The sequence below is a fragment of the Cydia fagiglandana genome, chromosome 18, assembly GCF_963556715.1.
Source record: "Cydia fagiglandana chromosome 18, ilCydFagi1.1, whole genome shotgun sequence".
NCBI lineage: Eukaryota > Metazoa > Arthropoda > Insecta > Lepidoptera > Tortricidae > Cydia > Cydia fagiglandana.
In genome coordinates, this window is record NC_085949.1 from 5,577,999 (window position 1) to 5,602,898 (window position 24,900).

The following is a 24,900-nucleotide window of genomic DNA, read 5'->3' on the forward strand; positions in this document are numbered from 1 at the left end:
CGTCAGTGAAGTGATGTCAACAAAGGCGCAAAATATTATTATAATCATCTGAATCACGCATTTCACATTCATCGTTCGCGTAAATCGCAATGCTCGTTTGTTAAGCTTGCATCATGCGTCGCACTTACTGTGCAGTTTTTATTATAAAGTGTATTTTAATTAACTTTTGCATAGGTGAGATAAGCATTGAGAAAAAGGAACAAATTTTGAATGGCTTCATAGATTCGTTGAACAATCTACCCGATCAGCTTTATACTTATGAAGAAGGAGTACTTTTAGAAGCGGAGAAGACGGTACGTAGCCTAATTTGAATTGTATTTCTTTGTACATGTTAGAATCACGAATGGTACTTATGTTATTAACCCTTTGACCGCCGTTGTCCGGTATAGAAGACAACGATAGAACGTTACGCTGGCGCCGTCGTCTTGTATACAAGACACAAATTCAACCACTGAGTTAATGTGAAAATAATAACAATTGCAATTTAATTTACACTCGTGTTCATATTTAAGGTCTTTGTTTTTTCATTTATTTGCTTTTTAAGCCGCTATATAAATCCCTTCTTTTATAATAAGGCATTTAAAAAAATTGCTCCAATTTTCAACATTATTCATGTTCCTCGTCGCCGTTGTCTTGTATAAAAGACAGCTAGGGATGGGAATGTTAACTCGATATGGGAATTTTTAAAGTAAATATAAAGTCAGAAATATGTTTTTATCTAAGTATTTGAACACTTGTTAATCGCCAATTTTAGGTAACTACTTACTAGAATACGTAGAACGAGAGTCAGATAGGCATAACTATATTTAAAGTTCAGGCAGCTTCTTTAGCTCTATAAAGTAGAGGCAGACAAGTCAATTTGCCCTTGTAGATTGTGGACTATTTAATTGCAGAAGAGATAAATAAAAAAAATATTTGATGTTATTTTATAGCTTAGTGGGAAGGGATACACCGCAGCGACCGCTTCGCACAAGAGTAGTACAGGGACATACCTGTTTATCAGACTTTAGTTTTTTGTTATAATATTGAATTTAATGTGTAATTTTTTTATAACAAGTCGTTGACCGTTTTTTTTATAAGAGTTTACCTATAGATTAATGTAAACCAAACTGAAATTATAATGATAGATTCTAATTCCGGAATAATATCTTCACTCATTAAAAATTCAACCCACGTGTAATTTTCACTAAAACAGTTCCGGTATATTGACTTTATCGACACATGATGCGCAGCTTTAACGTTACGCCAATAAAGTTTACGTACCGACAAGCGCTTACGCCGTTGACCTAGAGACTATTATTACTTGATACGCGCGGAAACAGTCCTTGTCGATCTGCACTGCGGGCAGGCCATGCGCGCCGTTGTCTTGTATGAAAGACTTCTCGTACAGCCTAGTGCGGCGATATCACGTCTTGAATCGACATTGTTTAGTGGTTGTTTTATATGTTAAATCCCTATATTTTAAACATTTTCGGGTGTAAAACATATGTTTAATTTTGGCAATTTGGAATTAAATTAAAACAGGATAAGAACAAAGCTAAATTAAAAAGATTTTTACCATAAATTGTAAATATCGATATCACTATTTGCAATCCCTAAACTTTTTATTAGTTGTTTACTTAAAATTTGCTCTGGCGTGTGAGTGAGCGTCTTTGCGGACTAGGTCCGGCGGCCAAAAGGTTAAAGATCAGAGGTCAGATTAATAAATAGCCTTTATCAGCTGAATGTTTTGCAAACATCCTTGATGCGTGAATGAATTAAGTGGGCGATTAATTTGTGCCTTTGATTTAATGCTTATCATGAAATTATTATAGTAGTTTTGATAACATAATTGTTTAATTGTATTTTAACTGTCTGAAACAAGTAAATGGAAACTTGAAAGATTATAAGGTCCTATGTAAAATACTGATATAGTCTGTCCAAGATAAGTTTCATCAAAAACAAATGGTAAAACAAGTCTTATGTGCCCTAAATAGGTATGTCTAGATCACTTCCCCATGTATCAGATTTACCGATGAGCCATCAAGTTTCCAATACTCAGAATTCCCACATGGATTTTTAAAATATTGGAAACTTCTCATAGCTTCATGTTAATTTCAGTTCCAAAATTGAAACTCTTTTATTTCTTTTCTGAGAACTTTTTAATTTTTATGGAAACTTGCTTGTCTGTAATCAGATTCAAGATTCAAACAATAATTATACATATTAAGTGTATAATTGGAAAATTAGATACAACCAATTCTTGATATTTTGGTGCTCCCTAGATGTAGTGCCCTGACAGGTGCTCAGGACACTACATCACATGTACTTATAGTTCATTTTTTTAGCATTAGAAATAAGGTAAACAATCTTGATGTGTCTTTTAATTGAAAAACATATTTTAAAAATAACATACGGCAAATATGTTACAATTTATGAATCTAATAGGATCATTTATATTCTTCTGCTTTCATAAGTAATAGTTTTTGATTTTTAAAAAGCATTCTTCAATTAAAAGACATGTCAAGATCGCTTACCTTCTTGCAAGTTCTTTCTAATGCTAAAACAAACAAACTATAGTGCTTAATAATCAGCCAATGACTCTTACCATATTGTTTTTGTTCTAGAACGATAACACCTACAAGGTTTGTGCACGGCTCAAAGTCAGTGACATCCATAATGTGGATTCTGTCAAGATATTGCGTTGCAGAGCTGAACTAGTACAGAACGAGGATAATGTACTGGTCTTACAACAAGGGCATGATTGTGTAGAGCAGCATGATACTGGCTCTACGCAAGATGTGGAGACGGGAGTTAGTGGTGAAGACCGTACAACAGAGTCTGCTGGTTATGATGGGCCCGTGAAGCTATATAATGAAGTGCAACAGCCCAATGCTGAGGTGAGTTATCTAAATTATAGAGAACTATGCCAAAAATTGTGCAATTTCCAACCAAGAAGAGTCTATTTATTGTAACGGTGCGTGTAACGAAGCGTTACACTATCGACCTTCATACTATTTCTGGCACCATACAAATTCTAAATTCCTTTTTGAAATTCAAATCCTATTCCAAATTCCATTCAATGATTTTTATTTTGCAGTTCGATCACATACTTTGATCGATAAACATCATTTTATCTAACAGACTGTACTTCCCAAGTTTCTAAACACGACCGTTTAAGTGTGATTTTTATTAGTAAACGTAATAATTCATAAGTGCGTGCAGTTCAGTTTAGTGCTCGTTTTTGTGGCCCTGCACACCTTCCAGATATATATCTACATCATCACCAAGGCAAATATTGTGCCTTTTTATATAATTAATAAATACCCATCATCCCCCTGGTTCCCGACTTTGATTACCTTCCATCATCCTGGTGAGGCTCCCATCTGCCCCCTCACACTGGCGCCATCAACGTGATCAAACCCACCCGCCCTACGACGCAGAGCAGCCCTTCTCTTCGTGCCTCCTCCGCTACGCTCGTGCTCCTACTCCACGCCGACGCCTGCTACTTTTTGAAGACATATTTTTTTTTTATCAATTTTATATATCTTGTAATAGTTAGCATAAGATTTTTTTCAAAATTCTAAAAGGTTATAGTCGACCCAACTCAAATTTTCGCAATATCTCTTGGCCTAACATCATTTTATTTAATTTTCTATTTTACAACCAACCTTTTATCTAATCCTCAACCGTTTAACCAAAATTCCCCCCTTAAATAACCAATTACATATACATCTATCATCATTCATCATCTTATACCAATTTATCTATATCTATTTTCTAATCCCTATTATGCCAACGTCCTACGCTTTTTGTCGCGCCACGTAACAAAACTCTTAACATAGTGATTACACAAAACATCTATCACATACAATTACACAATCCAAGATTTCCACTGAAATCCCACAAATTGGTTTCAATCCTAAGTGTTTTTAAAACTCCTTCGAGTCACTGAAGTGCGAACCAATCCTGACTTACGGCAGTACTGTTGGAGATAATCCGATAGCTTATCCTTCACCCGATTAAATAAATATACACAACTAAGCCTAATATCACAATAAACTTCTCCTTTCGATTCAATAAAAAATAAAATTTAATAACTACATATTTTATTTATATTGATAACATCAATTATTCTCTTCGTAATAGGTATCCACTTTAATAAACAATGAATCCAGCACTATTAAATAAACCTGAACTCATCTATGAGCTCAAACTCAGGAACATTCAGTTCCCAGCCACCGCGCAGGCTGATGATTTAAGACAGCTCCTCACTCCAAATTTATTCGCGGACCCGTGTTCGAATCTCTCCAGCCCATATGATCTTGAACAGGATATCACCGAAATTAGCAGATGCCTCACAATAGTTTCTTCTCAGCTACAGCTTGCGACCACCAACCAAGCGAAGCACGATAGAATAGCGGTTTTCTTATTTCATTTATATAACAGAATAGAACGTCTCTCTATTACCACTGAATTATCTCCAGAAATTATTGACAACTATTCGAAAATATGCGAATTATTGTCAAAATGTCAAACAAAATTTAACATGTCACAACCGTCAACAACAACGTCAACTTACGCGTCAGCAACCTCTTTGATAGATGATTCCACAAATTTAGACCTACTTGCTCGAAAATTAACCAACCTCTCTGAAGCAAAACCAAGCGATTTTAAAAAATTCAACTATAAAGGCGATAGTTGCCCTTATGATTTTATTCGAAACATCGAAGAGTTTGCAATTGCGCGTAACATTGACGACAAACGCTTACACAAATATATATACGATTTTTTATCAGGCACTCCTTTAGATTGGTATAGGTCAAAGAAAACAACCCTTACAGATTGGAAATCATTTAAAACCCACTTCTTAAAAGATTTCGAATTGCATGACCATGACCACAACTTACTACAAAATATACATTCCCGTAAACAAAAACAACATGAACGAATAATAATGTATTTTTCAGCCATGGAAGCCCTCTTTTCCAAATTACATGAACCCCTTTCTGAAAAACAAAAAATAGATATCCTCCGTAGAAACATGAGCCCTTATTACAGTTCCAGATTAGTTCCTACAGATGTTACGTCTATAGACACATTATTCCAATCGTGCAAATGGTACGAAAGCTGTAATACTACCTCTACTTATAGCTCTAGCAACTATACCAACATTCAACAAGATTCTAACCATACCCCCCCTTCCCAACCGTATATACCACCATTCCCATTTAATAAACCGGTCCATACTGTAACAGCACCACCTTCTACGTTACGTTACTCCTGTCCGCGTTGCAGAACAAACGATCATTCTTTAGATATTTGTACAAGTAAAAATATAGTATGCTTCCGCTGTGGCAAACAAAATGTCACTTTTGCAAAATGTACAGTTTGCCATAAATTTCCAAAAAACGCATAAAGGAGAAAAGTAACTTAAATAAAACTACTGCTACAGAATGGAACCAATGGTTAGATACCATTAAATTATTTATGTCATCATACAATACTACATCAGCACTTTTCACTCAAGATCCATACGATGAACGACCTTATGTCAACATCCAGACAAATAATTTAACTTTATGTGGCCTCTTAGACAGCGGCAGTGCTTTAACTATTTTCGGAAATAATTCCCATAAAATTCTCTTATCCCACAATTTTACCATAAATTACGACCATAAAGTCGTAGGCTCTGTAGCCGACGGCTACCCTATATACTCTATTGGTACAATTCAACTACCAATTTCGTACAAAAATATTGTGGCTATTATTACCGCTCATGTTATCCCTACTATAAAGCAACCCTTGATTCTAGGCACAAATTTTTGGAGAAAATTCAATATAGCTCCCCACATATTACCTGACATAACGTCATATTCTGATAAACATATAGATACCCTAGTTATTTCCACCTGCGACCAACACATCACTAATTATGACAACCTTTCTGAAACTCAACAGTTAATTTCAGATACTATTATTGAAAAATTTAAAAATATTTCAACAGAAACCAAACCCTTAGGACGAACCCACCTCATTGAACATCACATAGATACCGGTGACCATCCACCAATCAAACAGCGATGCTATAGGCTTTCTCCAGAGAAACAAAGAGCTTTATGCAAAGAAGTTGATGAAATGCTAAAGCTTAATGTTATCGAACCCTGTGAAAGCCCATGGCTAAACCCTGTCATAATAACTCCTAAAAAAGATGGAACGTGGCGTTTTTGCATCGACAGCCGTAAACTAAATTCGATTACGCGCAAAGATGCCTACAAACTCCCACTCATTTCTGACATTCTAGATAATCTAAAAAATGCTAAATATCTATCATCGATAGACATAGCAAAAGCATTTTGGGAAATACCCCTACGCCCTTCTGATAGACCTAAAACTAGTTTCCATGTACCCTCAAAAGGCATGTACATGTTTCGCGTAATGCCTTTTGGATTGACTAATGCCCCTGCTACCCAACAACGCTTTATGGATGCGTTATTCCCTTCTGAAAACCTTGATAACTCAGTATTTACCTACTTAGATGATATTATCATCATAAGTAATACTTTCGATGAACACATCACTTTACTTAATAAAGTTTACCAAAGGCTAGTACAAGCCAACATTACTATAAACTTCCCCAAGTGTTCATTTTTCAAAAAAGAACTTAAATATCTTGGTTACATAGTTAATGAACACGGCTTTCAAACAGATCCTGACAAGGTTAAGGCAATACTTAACATCCCACCTCCCACAACTCCTCGAGAAGTTAAAAAGTTCCTAGGTACAGCAAGTTGGTATAGACGCTTTATCCCCGATTTCAGCACAAAGGTTGCACCACTAACTAAACTTACCTCCACTTCCAAAAAAGCACCACCATTTAAATGGACATCACTAGAAGACAATGCCTTTAAATCCATTAAAGAAGCTCTAGTCTCTACCCCTGTTCTTGCTTGCCCAGACTTCTCAAAACCCTTCGCAGTCCACTGTGATGCATCCAGCTTCGGCATCGGTGCCATGCTGACCCAAGAATTTGATGGCGTTGAGAAACCCATTGCTTATATGAGCAAATCCCTAACTGGTCCCCAAAGAAATTACTCAATTACAGAAAGAGAACTCTTAAGTGTCTTACTAGCCCTAGAACATTGGCGTTGCTATCTTGACAACGGCTTAAAGTTCACAATCTACACAGACCATTCCGCATTACAATGGTTTCTCCATCTAGATAATCCAACCGGACGTCTAGCCCGCTGGAGTATTCGTCTATCTACATTTAACTTCGAAATTAAACATAAACGTGGTAAAGATCATCTAATCCCTGACGCTTTATCACGCTTACCTTCAGTAGACGTTATTAACTACAATAGTTCTAATACCAATGACGACTGGTATAATAATATCTACGCTAAATGCAGTTCTAACCCCAACACCACTCCAGATTACATAATACATAATAATAAATTATACCGATACTCAAAAACCCCTTCGTTACTCCAATCTGAGTATAATTGGAAAGAAGTTATCCCACTAGAGTACAGAATACCCATTATCACAGAAAATCATTCCACCCCAACTTGCGCTCATTTCGGAACATTTAAAACATACAATAAAGTTAAATTGAAATATTTTTGGCCAGGAATGTACAAAGATATTTCAAATTTTATTGCCAAATGCGAGACTTGCTTAGCTTGCAAACACCAAACCCAACTAAAACTTGGCCTAATGGGTAAACCTAAGCAATGCTCTCGACCCTTTCAATGCATTTCAATAGATTTGATCGGCCCCTTGCCTACTACACTAAAACACAACAGATTCATCTTTGTCGTTACTTGCTGTTTTTCAAAATACTGCCTCCTCTTTGCGATTAAACGTGCTACGTCATCAGTAATCGTTCATATTCTAGAAAACCTAGTTTTCCTAGTATACGGAATCCCACAGACCATAATTCTTGACCATGGTCCTCAATTCGTTAGTCAAGAGACAACGGATTTATTCCACTCCTATCAGATCCCAAAAATACACTATTGCGCAATTAAATGCGCCCAACCAAATCCCGTGGAGAGATATAATAAAGTTGTTACCACAGCAATATCCTCATTCATACAGGATGACCACAGGAATTGGGATATCAACCTACATAAGATACAATTTGCTATTAATACTTCCGTAAATGAAACAACAAATTATACTCCTTCTTTCCTTGTATTTGGTCGCGAATTAGTCACATGTGGATCAGCATACGATAAATCTGATCTCACAGATGATATTATATTCGCGCCCAGAGACGAATACGCTGATAATCTTGGTCTTCTTCAGCCTGTCTTCTCCGAAGTACAAGCCCGTCTTTGGAGAGCACACCAAACCAATTCTTCATCGTATAATAAACATCACCAACATTTCGAATTCAACGAAAATGACATCGTCTGGAAACGAAATTACGCAATTAGTAATTCTCCTAAACACTATTCTGCTAAACTTGCACCCAAGTTTATTAAATGTTCTATCCTAAAAAAAATATCACCCTTAGTATATGTCCTACAAGACATGTCCGGCAAAATGCTCGGACGATGGCATATTAGAGACCTTAAACCTCCCCCCAAAATTCTAAAATAAATAATATACTGTTTTTCCTTAATTAGATTCTTATTTGGCTCAAACTTAGCTACTTTTCTCCTAAGCTCCTAACTTGTAAAATATTGTATATAATGTTATACATTTATAATTATATCTCATCCCCATTATACATTTCGGACTCATTACATTTCGTACATACCTACTTAGTACGAATTTATACGTTCATTTATACTATTAAATTTATATAACGTTATATTACGTTCATATAACGTTACTCAAAACTAACTCTACCAGAGTTAGAACAATACTTATTTATATATTTCTTCCCTTGACATAACGTTCATATTTACGTACTTAGGTACATACGTACCGTACAGTACATTTATTAATTCCATTAAGGAATTATCTTATAATATTTTGTAGTAATCCTACATTCCATACGGCATTACTTTGTTGAATAAATTTCAACAATCGTACTCTTTGTAGGTACACATTATTGTAGATATTATATTTAGATTCATTAATATTCAGCGGGTGGTTACTGATTAATAAGCCTTAATACCAATGGAGAGCGATTTAATGAGTACGTCCTCTACTTAAAGGAGTACTCTATTGAAACTTATTTTGGTTAAACAATTAACCAAAATTTTATAAGATGATGTATGAATGACCTTTGGTATGCATGTTTAAATCGCCTCTCTTGTATGATAAACATTGTATATAACATCCCCACCTTCTAAATTTATCACTCATACCCATATTCATTACATTATATTTACATTACGGAAAAATCCTTTGGCCATAAGCCCCAGGATTTTCCCTTCCAGGGCGACCCCGGTAGTGTAACGGTGCGTGTAACGAAGCGTTACACTATCGACCTTCATACTATTTCTGGCACCATACAAATTCTAAATTCCTTTTTGAAATTCAAATCCTATTCCAAATTCCATTCAATGATTTTTATTTTGCAGTTCGATCACATACTTTGATCGATAAACATCATTTTATCTAACAGACTGTACTTCCCAAGTTTCTAAACACGACCGTTTAAGTGTGATTTTTATTAGTAAACGTAATAATTCATAAGTGCGTGCAGTTCAGTTTAGTGCTCGTTTTTGTGGCCCTGCACACCTTCCAGATATATATCTACATCATCACCAAGGCAAATATTGTGCCTTTTTATATAATTAATAAATACCCATCATCCCCCTGGTTCCCGACTTTGATTACCTTCCATCATCCTGGTGAGGCTCCCATCTGCCCCCTCACATTTATTGCCAGTTGTCAACAAGGTGCTGTTTCCCCATAGCTTCAATTTGAACTCAACTTTATCAACAACCGACAATGGTACCTTTTGGTTGAAAATGTCACAATTGATGCAGATACTGGGATAGTGAAACAATGGACTATTGTATTGACCCTTTATTTTAGGTTTCCTTTCCTTTAACTGCAGTCTATGCTGATGTAAATGGGGTAGTTTCAATATTTCAAAAGATTCTTTGATACACTAGGAATATTAGTCTAAAACAGAGGTCTCTAAACTTTTTTTACCTGAACGCCATATTGCGCCTCAGAATTTTCGCGCGGGCCACCGTCGGCGCCAAGGGGGGAGGAGGGTGTATCTGGTTGCTGCTTTTAGGGCTGAACACCTGGAGCCCGGCTCCCGCGGGCGAGATTGGAACGCTGTCGGCGGGCCGGATTGGAACGCTTCGCGGGCCGAATTTGGCCCGCGGGCTGGAGTTTGGGGAGCCCTGGTCTAGAATCTAGATGCTATGTTTGCCATTCACTCTGGTGTTTTTTAGGAATTACCCTGTTTACAGAAAATATAAACATACATTTTAAAACACGTAATTTCTAAATTCGGTTATATTTTAGAACAAAACTTTGGAAAACATATCCAATTAGTGAAGGTGGTCAAAAATTCATAACCTGCATGACCTAAGTTTCAACTTTCAAGTGTAATCATATCACAACTTTCAAGGCAACCAAAAACCTATCGGAATAACTCAAATGCAATAATAAATATGTAGTCAAACAATAAGTATGAAGTGTGAAATGCGCCTCCATTTATATAATCTAATAATATTCTCATTGTCATCCTTAAAATGATCTTGACCTCATTATCATAAGTATCATAACTCGTAATATAAATAGTATGTATTCACACGTAATTGATAATGCGATAAATTAACATTGAAGGAAACACAAAAATCTGAATTACTTATAACCTAAATAGTTGAAGTTATAGAGTTCATTAACCTTTTGGCGATCATTCAACTAAAAATATTTTTTGTTGGGTAACAAATAAATACATTTAGCGAATAAAGTTAATAGTTTGTTAAGTTTACAAATACGCGAAGCAGTTCAGGTCATGACCACCATTGGTAGTATTGGTACGTGGACCATCAGTTAACACATTCAGTGCTGGGAACCCGCTCGGTGGGTTCTTTGTCCGTAGCAGGCGTGGCTCACTCCGCGATTTCGTCGCTTTGCTACAGGTAGCTAAAAGTACATCCGTTCCACCCCAATTTTGGGGAAAGCCATAAGCCGCGCGTGGCGCTGTCGCCACCAAGCGGCCATATCTGTGCTGATCGTAACAGACGCGTTTTGTTAGAGAGTGAGTCTTCTGTACCTAGTACTATTATTTATTCTCTGTCCGTAGTCGCTTTCCTCTTCAAATCGGGAAAACGCTGGCATCGTCTACGAGCGTAGCGCTAGTTTAAGAACCCTTCTTCTCGAGAAAGCCCATTCGCCGGTTCCAGCTGATTTACTGGAATCCCTTTCTAAAATATGCATTTCCTTTCGCTATCTAGATATTCTGTATGTGTACAAACAGCAACACTCTTAACTGTCTATCAGTGGACCTTATGCCTATTGTAATAAGGTTTACGAACTGTCAGTTAACAGTGTGGGCGATGGTACAAATATTTACCTCAGCTGAGTTTGCCTGCGCTTTCTGACGGCTCTCAATACAAACAGTAAACATAAGTTGGTCTAGTTTTTTGTATACCAACAGAATAATCCTGTTACAGTACATATGGTCCTACTTTCCCACACTAGTGCGGGAAAAAGCACTTTCCGTGCGTATGTCAATAGTGTAAACGGCCATATGTACTGTAAAACGTTGTACGATACACGTGCGACTATACCTATTCGCAACTTGTGCCGATTTGAAACACTCCCTTCCGTCGTGTTTTAATTTATCTCCACTCGTTTCGAATTTCCTCTTTTCCGCACTTGTATAGTAAATAACTATTGCGTAATTGTTCTACATCGTGATACTTCTTCTGAAGCACTAATAACAGTTGTTCGAATACGCTGATTGTGGAAAATGTATTGTATTACAACTACACAATGTATATTTATAACAGTGACCTTGCAGAGTATTAGCGCCAGGGCACTGACTCACATCTTAAGATCCGTCAAGCTATGGCGGATACGTTTTCCTTTTGCGCATCATTGAATCGCCCGCGAACTGCACACTGTGTACAGCTAGAAAACTAGATGTGTACAGCACACATGTAGTTTCCTATTGTAATTGAGAACGTAGGTACCTTTAGCGTTGTCACCTAGTGTTACTACAGAATCACGGGATCGTTTAGGATAAGTTGCGTACGGCGCTCAGACTTGATCTTTGGCTAATGCTCAAAAGCTTTCTCTCAAAGTTTGCCAGAGAGCGATGGAGCGCAGTATTCTTGGAAAATACCCTATATAGTATTATCTGTACCTAATTGTTCAGGTGACATCAGGCGAGCAGTTCGTCGCGATCCCTCGAGCGAGCCCCAGCGTGCCATGCATCGGTTGCGCGTCCCACGTGGACCCCAGCGCAGCCGGCGTGCCCGAGCTGGCCAACCTTGGCATCCGACATCTGGACCTCCACGACCCGGCCAAGCATGTGCTTAAATCTGTCGTTGATGTTGAGCGACAGGTTCAGGTTAGTTTAAAAGTTAGCCTATTATACAAGGGAAATGAAATAAAATCTGTCAACCTTCAAATCAAGAGTGAACAGGCACCTTCTGGGCGAGCTCGCTCCATCGTAGGCCACGTCTACGCCTCGGCTAGTCTGTGGCCATGAGTAAACCCATGCATAATAAAAAAAAAAAAATATTTTTTGTACTGTACTTTTAATATTTTCTATTTACTACATAGACACTATATATTATAATATAATAACACGATGAAAATGCAGCATACCTTTTTTACAGGTAGTAAATGGCGTCCGCTACATACTCACCCTGCTTGTCGATTATGACAATTGCACTGCGCCTGACGCCGTGCCCTGCCCAGTGAGTACTCCATGCAAAATTTCCATCCTCGAAAAGCCTTGGAAAAAGTTACCAGACGGTTCAAAGTACCGAGCCATACTAGCCAACAACTGCACTGCTGAATGGCTATTTGGTGACGAAGGCGAGGTTCTGCCCGTTCTTGAAAATAATGAAAACAATGAAATTCACCCAGACCCCAATGCGGATCCTGATGCTTTGAAAGTTATTCACAATTTCGATGCGCAAGCGCGTCCTAATCAAGAAAATTATAATGCCGACGAAGTTTTGAAAAATGTGGAAGACCAAATTATTCCGTTCAGTGAATTTGAGGCATCTGGACATCGCATTGAAGCAACTTCAACAGAGAAAATAGCGCCGACTCAAGAAACTGCCGAGCAAATCCACGCAGACGAAATACAAAGAAATTATAATGAAAATGCGGCCGTCGAACAGCAGTTCCCAACGAGTGAAACTAACTCTATATTAAGCGAAGACAAGAAGAAAGCGGTTGATGATCTAATGCACTATTTTGACTTAGATAGCTTCCAAAAACCGGAAGTTACTAGTGATCATCACAGAGAAAAAAGAAGTTACGATGAACTTCAGAACGGAAATAATCCCAAATATAACGTTAAATTCATTGAAAATTTAGCTCGACAAATGGTTGATCACGTAAATAAAGTAGATATGGCTATACAAAACAGAGTTTTTAGAGATATAATACGCGCAGAAGACGAATTTGGAAATAACCAGCATTTCTTTTACATACAAGCGTCAGTAACTACTGTGCCCTGCAACGGATCTTTATGTAACTATAATGAGATCGAAAAAGAAGTTTGTAGCGGTGCTGTAGAGGCTACCGATGAAAACGCTCCTAGAGTACTAAATGCATTCTGTTATGCAGATGAAACCCATTTCAGCAAAGAAAAAGAAATTTTGTTGGCCGATCCAATACTAGTCGAACGAGTTGAACCTGCTATAGAAAAAATTGAATCTGAATCTCCTAAAGATAATGCAATCAAGTTGGTAAAAATTCTAGATGCAACTACAAAAAAGATGTCCGGGATATTAACAAGGATCACCTTGTCTCTTAAATATACAAGTTGTAAGAAATCGCAGGATATTTTCACTCGAGTGAACTGTAGTATAATAGAAGAAATGGGCTCTAAAATATGTCAAGTAGAAATACACGAAATACATGATAATATGCAAATTAAATATGAGTGCATTGAACGAAGCGCACACCAAGATTTCGCAGATTCAGAGCAAGTTGATAGGAAAACCGGAAATGCTGATCCGGAAATTCGTAACATGATACAACAAGCGTTAAAGAGCCTGGAACAAGAATCAGACGCTAATCGAAAACTAAAAGTAGTCGACATAAAATCAGTTTCGACCAAACTCATGGCTGGTTTGTTAACGAAAATCGTCTTTTCCGTCGGATATACAAATTGCCTTAACGATAAGAATGTAGACGATAATACTTGTGAATTACTGCAAAATACACCCATTCGCGAGTGCGAAGCACAAGTATGGGATAGGCAATGGCTGGCAGATAGTAGGCAAATAAATGTTAAGTGCCAAAAGTATACTGACAGACATTCAGATGTTGAAAAAAATGAGATCCCCGTGTTTAGAAAAAAACGATCTAACTTTGTTGGCGGTGAAATAGAGAAAAACCCTAATGACCCTCTCTACAAACAATTAGCTGATGAATCTATAAAACAACACTTAGCATCCAAAAATGGCCTTCAAGTCGGCGTTAAAGAGTTAAAAATAAACCGAGTAGTCACTCAAGTTGTTGCAGGAACTCTAACTAAAATTGATTTCGATGTTATCCCTGCCGATGGTGAAATCTTCAGCTGTCATTCTGAGATTTGGGAACAGCCTTGGCTTAAAAAGAAGGAAATTACAGTAACATGCCCAAAAAATCAGAGAAGAAAGCGTAGTCTGAAAGGTGGAATGAAGAACCAAGACCCTGAGGATCCTAAGTACATAAAATTAGCACAAGAATCTTTAGAAAAGTATCGTGCGACTCTTGTTGGTGGCCAACTTAATGTCAAAGAACTGAAAGTAACAAAAGTCGCTACACAGGTAGTTTCTGGCACCAAAACATTTATTGACTTTACTGTATTCCCTACTAACGGTGACGAAATAAAGTGCCATTCTGAGATATTGGAGCAGCTTTGGCTTAATAAGAAAGACATTGATGTAAACTGTGTTGTAAACGAACAACAAAATAGAGTTAAGAGAGGTTTACGTGGCGGCCACAAAGAACAAAATACTGAAGACCCAAAATACAGAACATTAGCCCAAGAATCTTTAGACAAGTATCGTACAACTCTAGTTGGTGGTCAACTTAATGTAAAAGAATTGAAAGTTACAAAAGTTACCACACAGGTAGTGTCCGGTACCAAAACATTTATTGATTTTACTGTATTCCCTACTAATGGTGACGAAATAACATGCCATTCTGAGATATGGGAGCAGCGTTGGCTTGATAAGAAAGAAATTAATGTGCATTGTGGTGTAAATAAACAGCAAAGAATAAAGCGACAAATACCCGGCGGTGAAGTGAATCAAGACCACGAAGACCCCAAATACAAGAAATTAGCGCAGGAATCTTTGAACCATTACATTCAGTCCACCAATGCGAATACCGTTAACGCTAAAGATCTAAAAGTTAAAAAAGTAGTTACTCAAGTAGTTGCTGGTTCTTTAACTAAAATTGATTTCGACGTAACTCCTACAGAGGGTGAAGTGTTCAGCTGCCATTCTGAAGTTTGGGAAAGGCCGTGGCTTTATAAGAAAGACATCAATGTCGATTGTGATTTTAATAAACAGCAAAGTAGGGCTAAAAAAAGTATACCTGGCGGCCAAAACGAAGTAAATCCTGAAGACCCAAAATACAGTAAATTAGCTCAAGAATCTTTAGATAAGTATCGTGCGACTCTTGTTGGTGGCCAACTTAATGTTAAAGAACTGAAAGTAACCAAAGTTGCAACACAGGTAGTTTCTGGCCTCAAAACATTTATTGATTTCACTGTGTTCCCTACTAACGGTGACGAATTAACGTGCCATTCTGAGATTTGGGAACAACGGTGGCTAAACAAGAAGGAAATAGATGTCAAATGTGACTTGAAGGGCCGAGAAAAGCGTGAAATATTTCACGATAACCCAGAGAAATATAAACAAGGATCTCCAAATGAACTCGTTGCCAGTGAGCCGCAGTTCAAATTATTAGCGGTTGAATCTTTACAGAAGTATACGGAGATGATAAACAGCCCAGTACATCATGAAGTTGTCGAAGTAAAGAAGGTGATTTCCAAGGTAAATCCATAATATACATGCACGTATAAAGCACGATAGTTTATTTTATATCATCTATTAGTTTATCAAATTCAATATGCGTGTTATTAACCAATTTATAACTTTTAAATTACACGTGAAATTAAAATTATACACCGTTATATGTTTGTTTCGCATTATATTTATACTAGTCTCTAATGATTTTTATTGTTCTCATTAGGTAGTGGCAGGGAAATTCTACGAAATAGATTTCACCGCAGTTCCTACTTCATGTTCAATGTATGAGGCTAATCAAGAAAATTGTATCGCTCGAAACGACACTCTTCTGTCTTGTAATGCACAAATCTGGTCTCAGCCTTCGTTGAAATCAAACGAGATTGACGTTATCTGTAAAAGTAATTATAGAAAAGTCGAAGAAGGTGTCATTTTGAAAAAAGAAGACGATGATTATGAAAAGAAACTAATATTACACCCACGGCAAGAAAAAAAAGGCAAAGAACTAAAAATTCTTGCTCAAGAAATACTGGAAACGTATGAACGACAGTTTAACTCGATCTATAAACATAAAATCAAAAGTATTGGGAACTCCTATGAGCAAATTAGTGAAGGTATTTTGACTACTATTGAATTTTATGCGTCACTCACGAAATGTCTAACTGTTGATGAAACTAACATTGACGACTGCCAGATAAAGCAACCTGAAGTTGTAATATTCTGCAAGTCGATTGTACGGGAGCGGACATGGATATACTTTAAAGATATACAAGTGTCGTGTAAGAATGCAAATACTACTAAGTTAGACATAATGGATTGGGAGGATGAAACATCAACCGCGAAAGAAAACTACGCCGACAGACATAAACGAGACGTAATTGAAGATGATGACGATAATTACATGGATGATGAAATGAAATATTATTATGCCAGTCGTGCTATTCAACATCTAAATCAACGCAGTGACGTTCAAAACTTACAGAAATTGATTACGATTCATTCTCTTGATGTATCCAATCAGATGGGCGCACGAATGATACGTATGTACATCGAAACGGCTATGACATTCTGTGTGCGTCATCAACTAGAGACTGTAGATATCTCCGAGTGTGACGAAATAGATGGTTTAGGACACAAATTGTGTCACGTCAGGATATGGCCCTCTGTCAATGATGAAATGATTCTTCGGCATGTGGTAGTGGTTTGCGACGATGATAGTGACTTTTCTTCGGTGACTGGATTCGAAGTATCTAAATTGATAGCCGCCTCGTTGCGAAAGCTAGAGGAATCACCAAAAATAAAATACAAATTAGTTCATCAAGGAGACCCATACGTAATGCCTGCACTCAGCACGAGATTCCCTATTAAATTGAATTTTGTTGTTTTAAGGACGAACTGCACTAAAGATGTAGATGTGTTTAAACAACGACACATGTGTTTTGTAGATTCTACTACACCAGCTACGTCGTGCGAATCTAAGATATATCTTTCTCCCAATAGCAAGGACATAAAAGATATTAAAGCTTCATGCAACCCAACTCGCAGGGAACGAAGAGATGTCAGCTTTGGCCCTGCTAAAACCAATAGCGAGGATGCTATCATTGCTGAACTAGTTGAAGCGTCACTGGAAAAACTTGAAACATCGTCGCTGCATAGATATAAGCAGAGGGTATTGAAAATCAATAGCTACTCTACAAAAATCACAAGAGGACGAGAGACCACAATAGATTTTGACGTCGGATATTCATCTTGTTTAAAATATGAGTCCATCAAGAATATAAGCAATTGTGAATTTCTCGAGTATCTCCCAATAAGGCATTGCATATCCCATGTGTTCGAACGGCTGTGGGTGGAAAACGGTAGAAATATTGATGTACTTTGCGAAGACAATGAAACCCCGTTAGAATCTCAAATGGAATTCGACAACGCTGATACGGCTAATCAAATTGCAAACGAAGCCTTAAAACACATAGAAGCTAAATATCCTAATGCAAAGAGGCTTCAGGTTGTTAGGATATTTTCTCTGCAGAAGCAAACTATAGCTGGAATTCATTATAGGTTAAAGATGGAGGTTGGCGTTACAGATTGTCCCGCGTTAAGTCTTAAGACGGACTGCAAGTTAGCTGATGGATTCGAGACTAACAAGTTCTGCCGAGTCAACGTGTGGATCAGGCCTTGGACGGACCACCCTCCGAGTTTCCGCGTTATTTGCGATTATCAAGAAAGCGAGACCGCTGAGGTGTATCATAGAATGCAAGCTGAACACCTTTTCGCCAACTTCCTCGCAACATACAGGCCAGATTACATGGACGATTACAAAGAGATGGCAACAAGGTTCAAGATATTCAGAGCTAACGTGAGAAAGGTTCACGAGTTGAACATTCACGAAAGAGGATCGGCGACATACGCAATCACCAAGTTCTCTGACTTGACTTCAGAGGAGTTTAGCAGCAAGTATCTGGGGTTGAAGACGAGCTTGAAGAGTGAGAACAACATCCCCATGATTAAGGCAGAGATTCCGAAGATAGATTTGCCACAGTCGTTCGACTGGCGCGATGAGGGCGCCGTCACGGGGGTCAAGGACCAGGGACAATGCGGTAGCTGCTGGGCTTTCAGTGTTACAGGTGAGATGACTTTTTATTAAGTACATAAAAAACAATGTTAGCTTAACACTCCTGCATATAAAAATGTATTGAAATTGAAACTAGAAGGCAAATTAGTAGAAATAGATTTATATCTATCAATAATCGGAAATACGTTGTACAGGAAACGTGGAGGGTCAATGGAAGCTAACCTCGGGCAAGTTGTTATCCTTATCGGAGCAGGAGCTGGTGGACTGTGACAAAACGGACCAGGGCTGCAATGGCGGCCTGATGGACAATGCTTACAGGTAAATATCATCATCATCATCATCATCATTCTAGCCTTCAGTCGCCCACTGCTGAGCATAGGCCTCTCTTCGTGTACACCACTTATCCCACAATAGATACACAGACAGACAAATATACAAATAGAATTGTAAGCAGCTACTGTTGTAATGATGGGAGGCAAACGAACAGACGAATCGCTTGATGGTAAGTCATTAACATCAGGGAATTACTTTTTAATTATCGTAAATGTTTAACGTTTGTCGTCTTAGCCTCCTGAACTGTGTTGGCCCAATGTTAATTGCAATTAACCATTATTCATTGAACCGTAAACTGTAACGGACGGTTACAGTTTACGGTTCAATTTATAATGGTTAATAGCATTAACATTTCGGCCAACACTGCTCCTGAAGACGAAAATTATCGAGGAGTATTGTCGCACCAAACAAAGTCTGCAGCGGATTTGATAGTCCACGCAGTGTTATGTTTACGTCATAAATTCATAGAAGTTTGACGTTTAAAATGACACTTGCACTGCGTGGGCTATCAAAATCGCTGCAGACTTTTTACGGTCTGACTATAGTAAGCATTATTGCGTACATATTGTATTCGTCTTATTGAGACTTTCGTCACCTTTCATATTGAATCATGTCCTAAAATGAATGCTGCGAAGAATTTCCATTGACTTAACAAATACGTTCGCTTGTGCTATTAATGACATCATAATTTTCTCAGAAAACAAAGATGTTCTCAGTTTCATGAGAAAACCACCGATCATTCAGTCGTCACAACAATAAGGATGATAGTCGGGGAGTTAGACTCGGAAATGGTACCTATACAATTTACAGAGCAAATAAACTTTAAAATTCTGTTTTGTGAATCTTTTTTACAAAAACTCCCACGTAGCTGTTCATTTGTGGAAGTTAGAGAAGCAAGCCCGCAAATAGTATGAAAAATCAATCGAAAAGTACTTACATATAAAGACAAATGGATTGTCGTCTCATTCATGAAAATTGACTCAATACTTTATTTCTAACTCGTACCGGTAAATCGTAGCCCAGAGGGGCCTAACCAAGATGACAACCGTTTGCAGAAAACGAAACGAAACGCTATTGTCTCTATCACTCTTCCATATTACGAGTAGAGCGATAGAGGCAGATAGCATTTAGTTTAGCTGCGAGCGATTATCATATTGGCTAGAGGCCTCCACAGTTCTAGTCATAATATCTAGAAGGGTTTCGTAGCTGTATAAATTGTACACTTTTTTCGGGTCTAGCTCTTAAACCATGAATGTATATCCGCATATATATAATGTTATATGTATATCGTGTAGGTTGTCCGACCTATGCTATTGTTCTTGTATGCAATACACGCATGACTAGGTCATGTTTACTTTTATGGATTGGTTTTATTGGCGTCCGTTGGCTCGTTGGGTGCTCCACCCACTTCTCACTTCACTTCTGGATAAGATTAGCTCAGGACCGGGACAAGTGGCGTTCTGGAAGAGAGGCCTATGCTCTGCAGTGCAATGAATGAATGACTACGCTATAAAGACAAGTAATTAATAAAGATTGTAAAGCGTTTCACATCCAGACTTTACAGACGCAACATGGTTAGAAGGTAAAATCACAATAACATAACCCAAAGAATCGGAATATAGCGTGTTTCTAAAACTTTAATAACGAGTACAATTAGGTATTCAATTAAGCGATGCAGCGATTAAACACGTAATTGAAACTTAATTAATACCTATTAATCATTTCGTGGTTTGGCATATGACTTTGAAATAGCCAGACGATTATATACATATATGATTAACAAATGGAGCTGCTATTCACATTACATAAAAACGAGTGACTTTTACAATGAATTAATTTCAGGGGCTGTTACGATAATCGGTTCACTTTGATTAGTTAAGAGATATAGGATCAGTTGCACCAACCACATTTCATTAACTGATTAACATCAATCAGCAATGTAGTATGAAACTACCCATACAATAAATTTTAGCGAACGCTTTAACGGTAAGAAACGGTTTGGTGCAACCGACCCTTAGAGTCACACTACACACCCATCGCCAAAATGCCGCTTCCATTTTCAAACCACATGCTTAAATTACATGATATGAACATTCACGTAATGTATCTATTATCTACCTATATCGGGTACCTACTAGTATCGCTGTAATTTCTTTGTATTACAATTTCTAGTAGCAGACACATATATATGTGACGTTCCACGAGAAAAGGTACCTTATGGCGGCTGTCCATACGCTTATGTCGCATAGCGCCGTAATAGTATTGGAGCGGCGTTAATAATAGCGAAAGCGCCAACCGCCATGAGGTACCATTTCTTTTGACACACTTAAGTGTCATTCTACCTAATCAAAACTTTTTACAGTTAATTTATAAAAAAATAATAAGTATTCTATTAATTTATAAAAATATTATTGACGATGGTATTAAGTAGGTACAAAATATTGTTTACCTTCAAACAATAAAATTGCCGTAATGTTAGAAGTGGACTCAAGGCCACTGTTATCGCGAAATTGGAAACATTCGTAAAACCGTTTGTAAACAGGATAATCGGCATAGTAGATTTGTTTGTTGTTTTGGATTAGGCATTTAGGCATTTCCTCCGAGACGTTTTTGGGTTTATTGACTAATCGTTCTAGTTTTGTTTTGTATTTTGATAGTGGCTATGTATGGCACAATCAGCGGTAGAAGTAGCAAAGACGCGTTAAATAATACATTTAAAGCGTGTACCATTTTGACTCTTACCTGCTTAGGGTCGGTACAGACGGACTGCAACCCGGCTGCAATTTGTATAGGAACTGCACGCCGGCTGCACGCCAACTGGCACATCGCCCTTATACGTCCGACAAAACCGAAATTTTTGCCGAAACCGAAAGTTCAGCTTTGCTCTAGTTTCAGCCGAAAATGGACCTTCGGCCAAAACATCATTTTCATGCCGAAACCTGCCTGACTATCCGGTCCATTCATCAAAGAATATCGATAGAAACAAAGTCCCAGAAATATATAATATATACACGATTCGCCCATGTATTATGGTGCATACATATTTTAGACTTTATCATCCGTATCTATATTTTCAGACGTGACCGTAGCTACCAAATAATCTTTTAAACAAACAAAGCCTACGTTACTGTAGTTCGTTTTTTTTAGCATTAGAAATAAGGTAAACAATCTTGACCTGTCTTTTAATTACTACTTACTACTACTTACTTGGTTGGCGCGGTGACCCAAAATGAGTCTTGGCCTCCAACACAAGAGCACGCCACTTTGATCGGTCTAGAGCGGTATCCTGCCAGCTTTCGCCGACGCCGAGCTCACGGAGATCTGCCTCCACTCTATCTGCCCAACGGTATTTGGGACGACCAACAGGACGGCGACAGGCACCAGCAACAGGCAACAGGTTGGCCAGGCGGCAATAGGTCTTTTAATTGAAAAACCCATTTTAAAAATAAGTTACGGCAAATATGTAACAATTATGAATCTAATACGATCATTTATATTATTGTGGTTTCATAAGTAATAGTACCTAACTGATTTTTAAAAAGCGTTTTGCAATTAAAAGACATGTCAAGATCGCTTACCTTCTTTGAAGTTCTTTCTAATGCAAAAAAAGCGAACTATAATTCATAAATGACGAATTGACGAAATACGAGAATATCTGTAATAGCTATTCCAATGGTTGATTATTTGAAACTAAGCTGATAATGGCTTTACATTACTTTCGTGGTAATACCATATGCATGTATTTCACGAATAGATTAATATGAACATCGTATATGTACGTAAAATAGTTTACACAACACTTTTATCTTTTTTTTCAGAGCCATAGAAGAGCTAGGCGGGCTAGAGTTAGAGACCGACTACCCGTATGAAGCGGCTGATGATAAATGCGTGTTCAACAAGACCCTGTCGAGGGTCCAAATCAGTGGGTCCGTCAACATCTCCTCGAACGAGACGGAGATGGCGCAGTGGCTGGTCGCCAACGGACCCATTTCTGTCGGTAAGTACACACGAGGACACGTGCGTTGTCAGCATGACCGTATTGACGAATCTCTGTGAGCTCTGGTTGGAGTTAGCTACTACCCGTATGAAGATGATATGCGTGTTCAACAAGACCCTGTCGAGGGTCCAAATCAGTGGTTCCGTCAACATGTCGAACGAGACGGAGATGGCGCAGTGGCTGGTCGCCAACGGACCCATTTCTATCGGTAAGTACACACGAGGACATATCCGTTGTCAGCATGGCCGTGTTGACAGATCAATAGCGTTAGAGCAAGCTAACTTGGCAGCGATTTTCATAGCACAGACTGTGCAAGTGTGTGCATATATGGAAAAATTATGCTTTGGACCATACGAATAATTTTGGCGTATTATATCTCAATTGCGTAACACAAAATTATAAAAATTTTTACCTAGTTAAGACTCACAGGCCCGCAAAATAAATCGGTTCAACAGATATCACTTATCTGCGTGAATTATGGCAACGAACCTTTAATATGCTTATTAGGCACGGATCAGCGCAGATTCAACTTAAATATGTATTTATCATGATCACAATTTATTTTATACGGTTTTCTTCTGTCAGCAGCATACGAAAGATTAACCGTAAAATAATATTAAAATGTGAACCCGGTTTTATATTAGCACTTTTAATAACTAGTAGTAGTAAAACACTTTATTGTGCAAAAATGAAAACAAAACAGGAAAAATAACATTCGTCATTAGTACAGTCAACAACAGAGCTATGAATACAGGCAATAAAGTACTGTATACATATTTTTGACACTTTGCCTGTATTCATAGCTCTGTTGTTGACTGTACAAAGGCGAACTTACCCCTTTATTTATTCCATGTTTCTGTTAATGTTTTCAGGTATAAATGCAAACGCGATGCAGTTCTACGTCGGAGGCGTGTCGCACCCATGGAAGGCGCTCTGTAGCCCTAAGAACCTGGACCATGGAGTGCTGATCGTTGGCTTCGGGATCAAAGGTAACATACGTTTCAATTCTTACTCACATTGTATTTCCAATCAATAATGTAAACTATTTTATTAACACACGACGAAAAAAGAGGGATGTTTGATGCCAATGTCTGTCTGTCTGTGGCATCGTAGCTCGAACGGATGGACCGATTTCGATGCGGTTTTTTTTTACGTGAAAGCACAGAATAAATAATAGTACAGAAGTTTCACTATCTAACAAAACGCGTCTGTTACGATTAGGACAGATATGACCCCTAGGTGGCGACAGCGCCACGCGCGGCTTATGGCTAGCCACTAAAATTGGTGTGGGACGGATGTACTCATACTTGTGTAAAGCGACGAAATCACGGAGTGAGCCACGCCTGGTGAAAGCGAGTTTACTTGCGGTGGTTCTTAGCTATGTTTGATTAATATCAATCCAGGAGTTTGAAGAATATCAGCTCTTTTCCAAAATTGTTTGTTAATAATGCGTAGGGGGTTTTTATTTATAACTTTCTTCTTTAAACAGTTCATTTTTTATTTTAAATAATTATTCAGATACAATATTTTACAGTTAGTCTAACGGTAATTAAATAACCTTTTATTTCAGAGTACCCAATCTTCAACAAACGCCTACCCTACTGGATAGTGAAGAACTCTTGGGGCACGTCATGGGGCGAGCAAGGCTACTACCGTGTGTACCGCGGCGACGGCACGTGTGGCGTCAACCAGATGGCGAGCAGCGCCGTCATCTAACCTTTTATACAATAACTCTGCGGTACTGGATAGTGAGCTCTTGGGGCAAGTTGTGGGGCGAGCAAGGCTACTACCGTATGTACCGCGGCGACGGCACGTGCGGCGTCAACCAGATGGCGAGCAGCGCCGTCATCTAACCTTTTATACATTAACTCGGCGGTACT

At 38.1% G+C, this 24,900-nt stretch overlaps 1 protein-coding gene across 1 annotated transcript; it reads left to right on the forward strand.

The window, feature by feature from the left end:
* LOC134673302 (uncharacterized) lies at window positions 1–24,890 on the forward strand. The gene is made up of 9 exons (XM_063531265.1): window positions 1–293; window positions 2,607–2,879; window positions 12,290–12,484; window positions 12,756–16,145; window positions 16,345–18,742; window positions 18,885–19,008; window positions 22,842–23,020; window positions 23,893–24,009; window positions 24,591–24,890. The coding sequence occupies exons 1-9, from the start codon at window positions 114–116 to the stop codon at window positions 24,734–24,736; spliced, it is 7,002 nt and encodes a 2,333-aa protein (XP_063387335.1). The 5' UTR covers window positions 1–113; the 3' UTR covers window positions 24,737–24,890.
* The last annotated feature ends 10 nt before the right edge of the window (window positions 24,891–24,900 follow it).

Bases quoted from the DNA above. Each gene is read 5' to 3' on its own strand.
- LOC134673302 (XM_063531265.1), top strand. From the start codon at position 114: ATGCGTCGCACTTACTGTGCAGTTTTTATTATAAAGTGTATTTTAATT. The intron at 16,146-16,344 runs GTAAATCCATAA...TGTTCTCATTAG, and splicing joins TAAAGAAGGTGATTTCCAAG to GTAGTGGCAGGGAAATTCTA. The intron at 18,743-18,884 runs GTGAGATGACTT...TACGTTGTACAG, and splicing joins CTGGGCTTTCAGTGTTACAG to GAAACGTGGAGGGTCAATGG.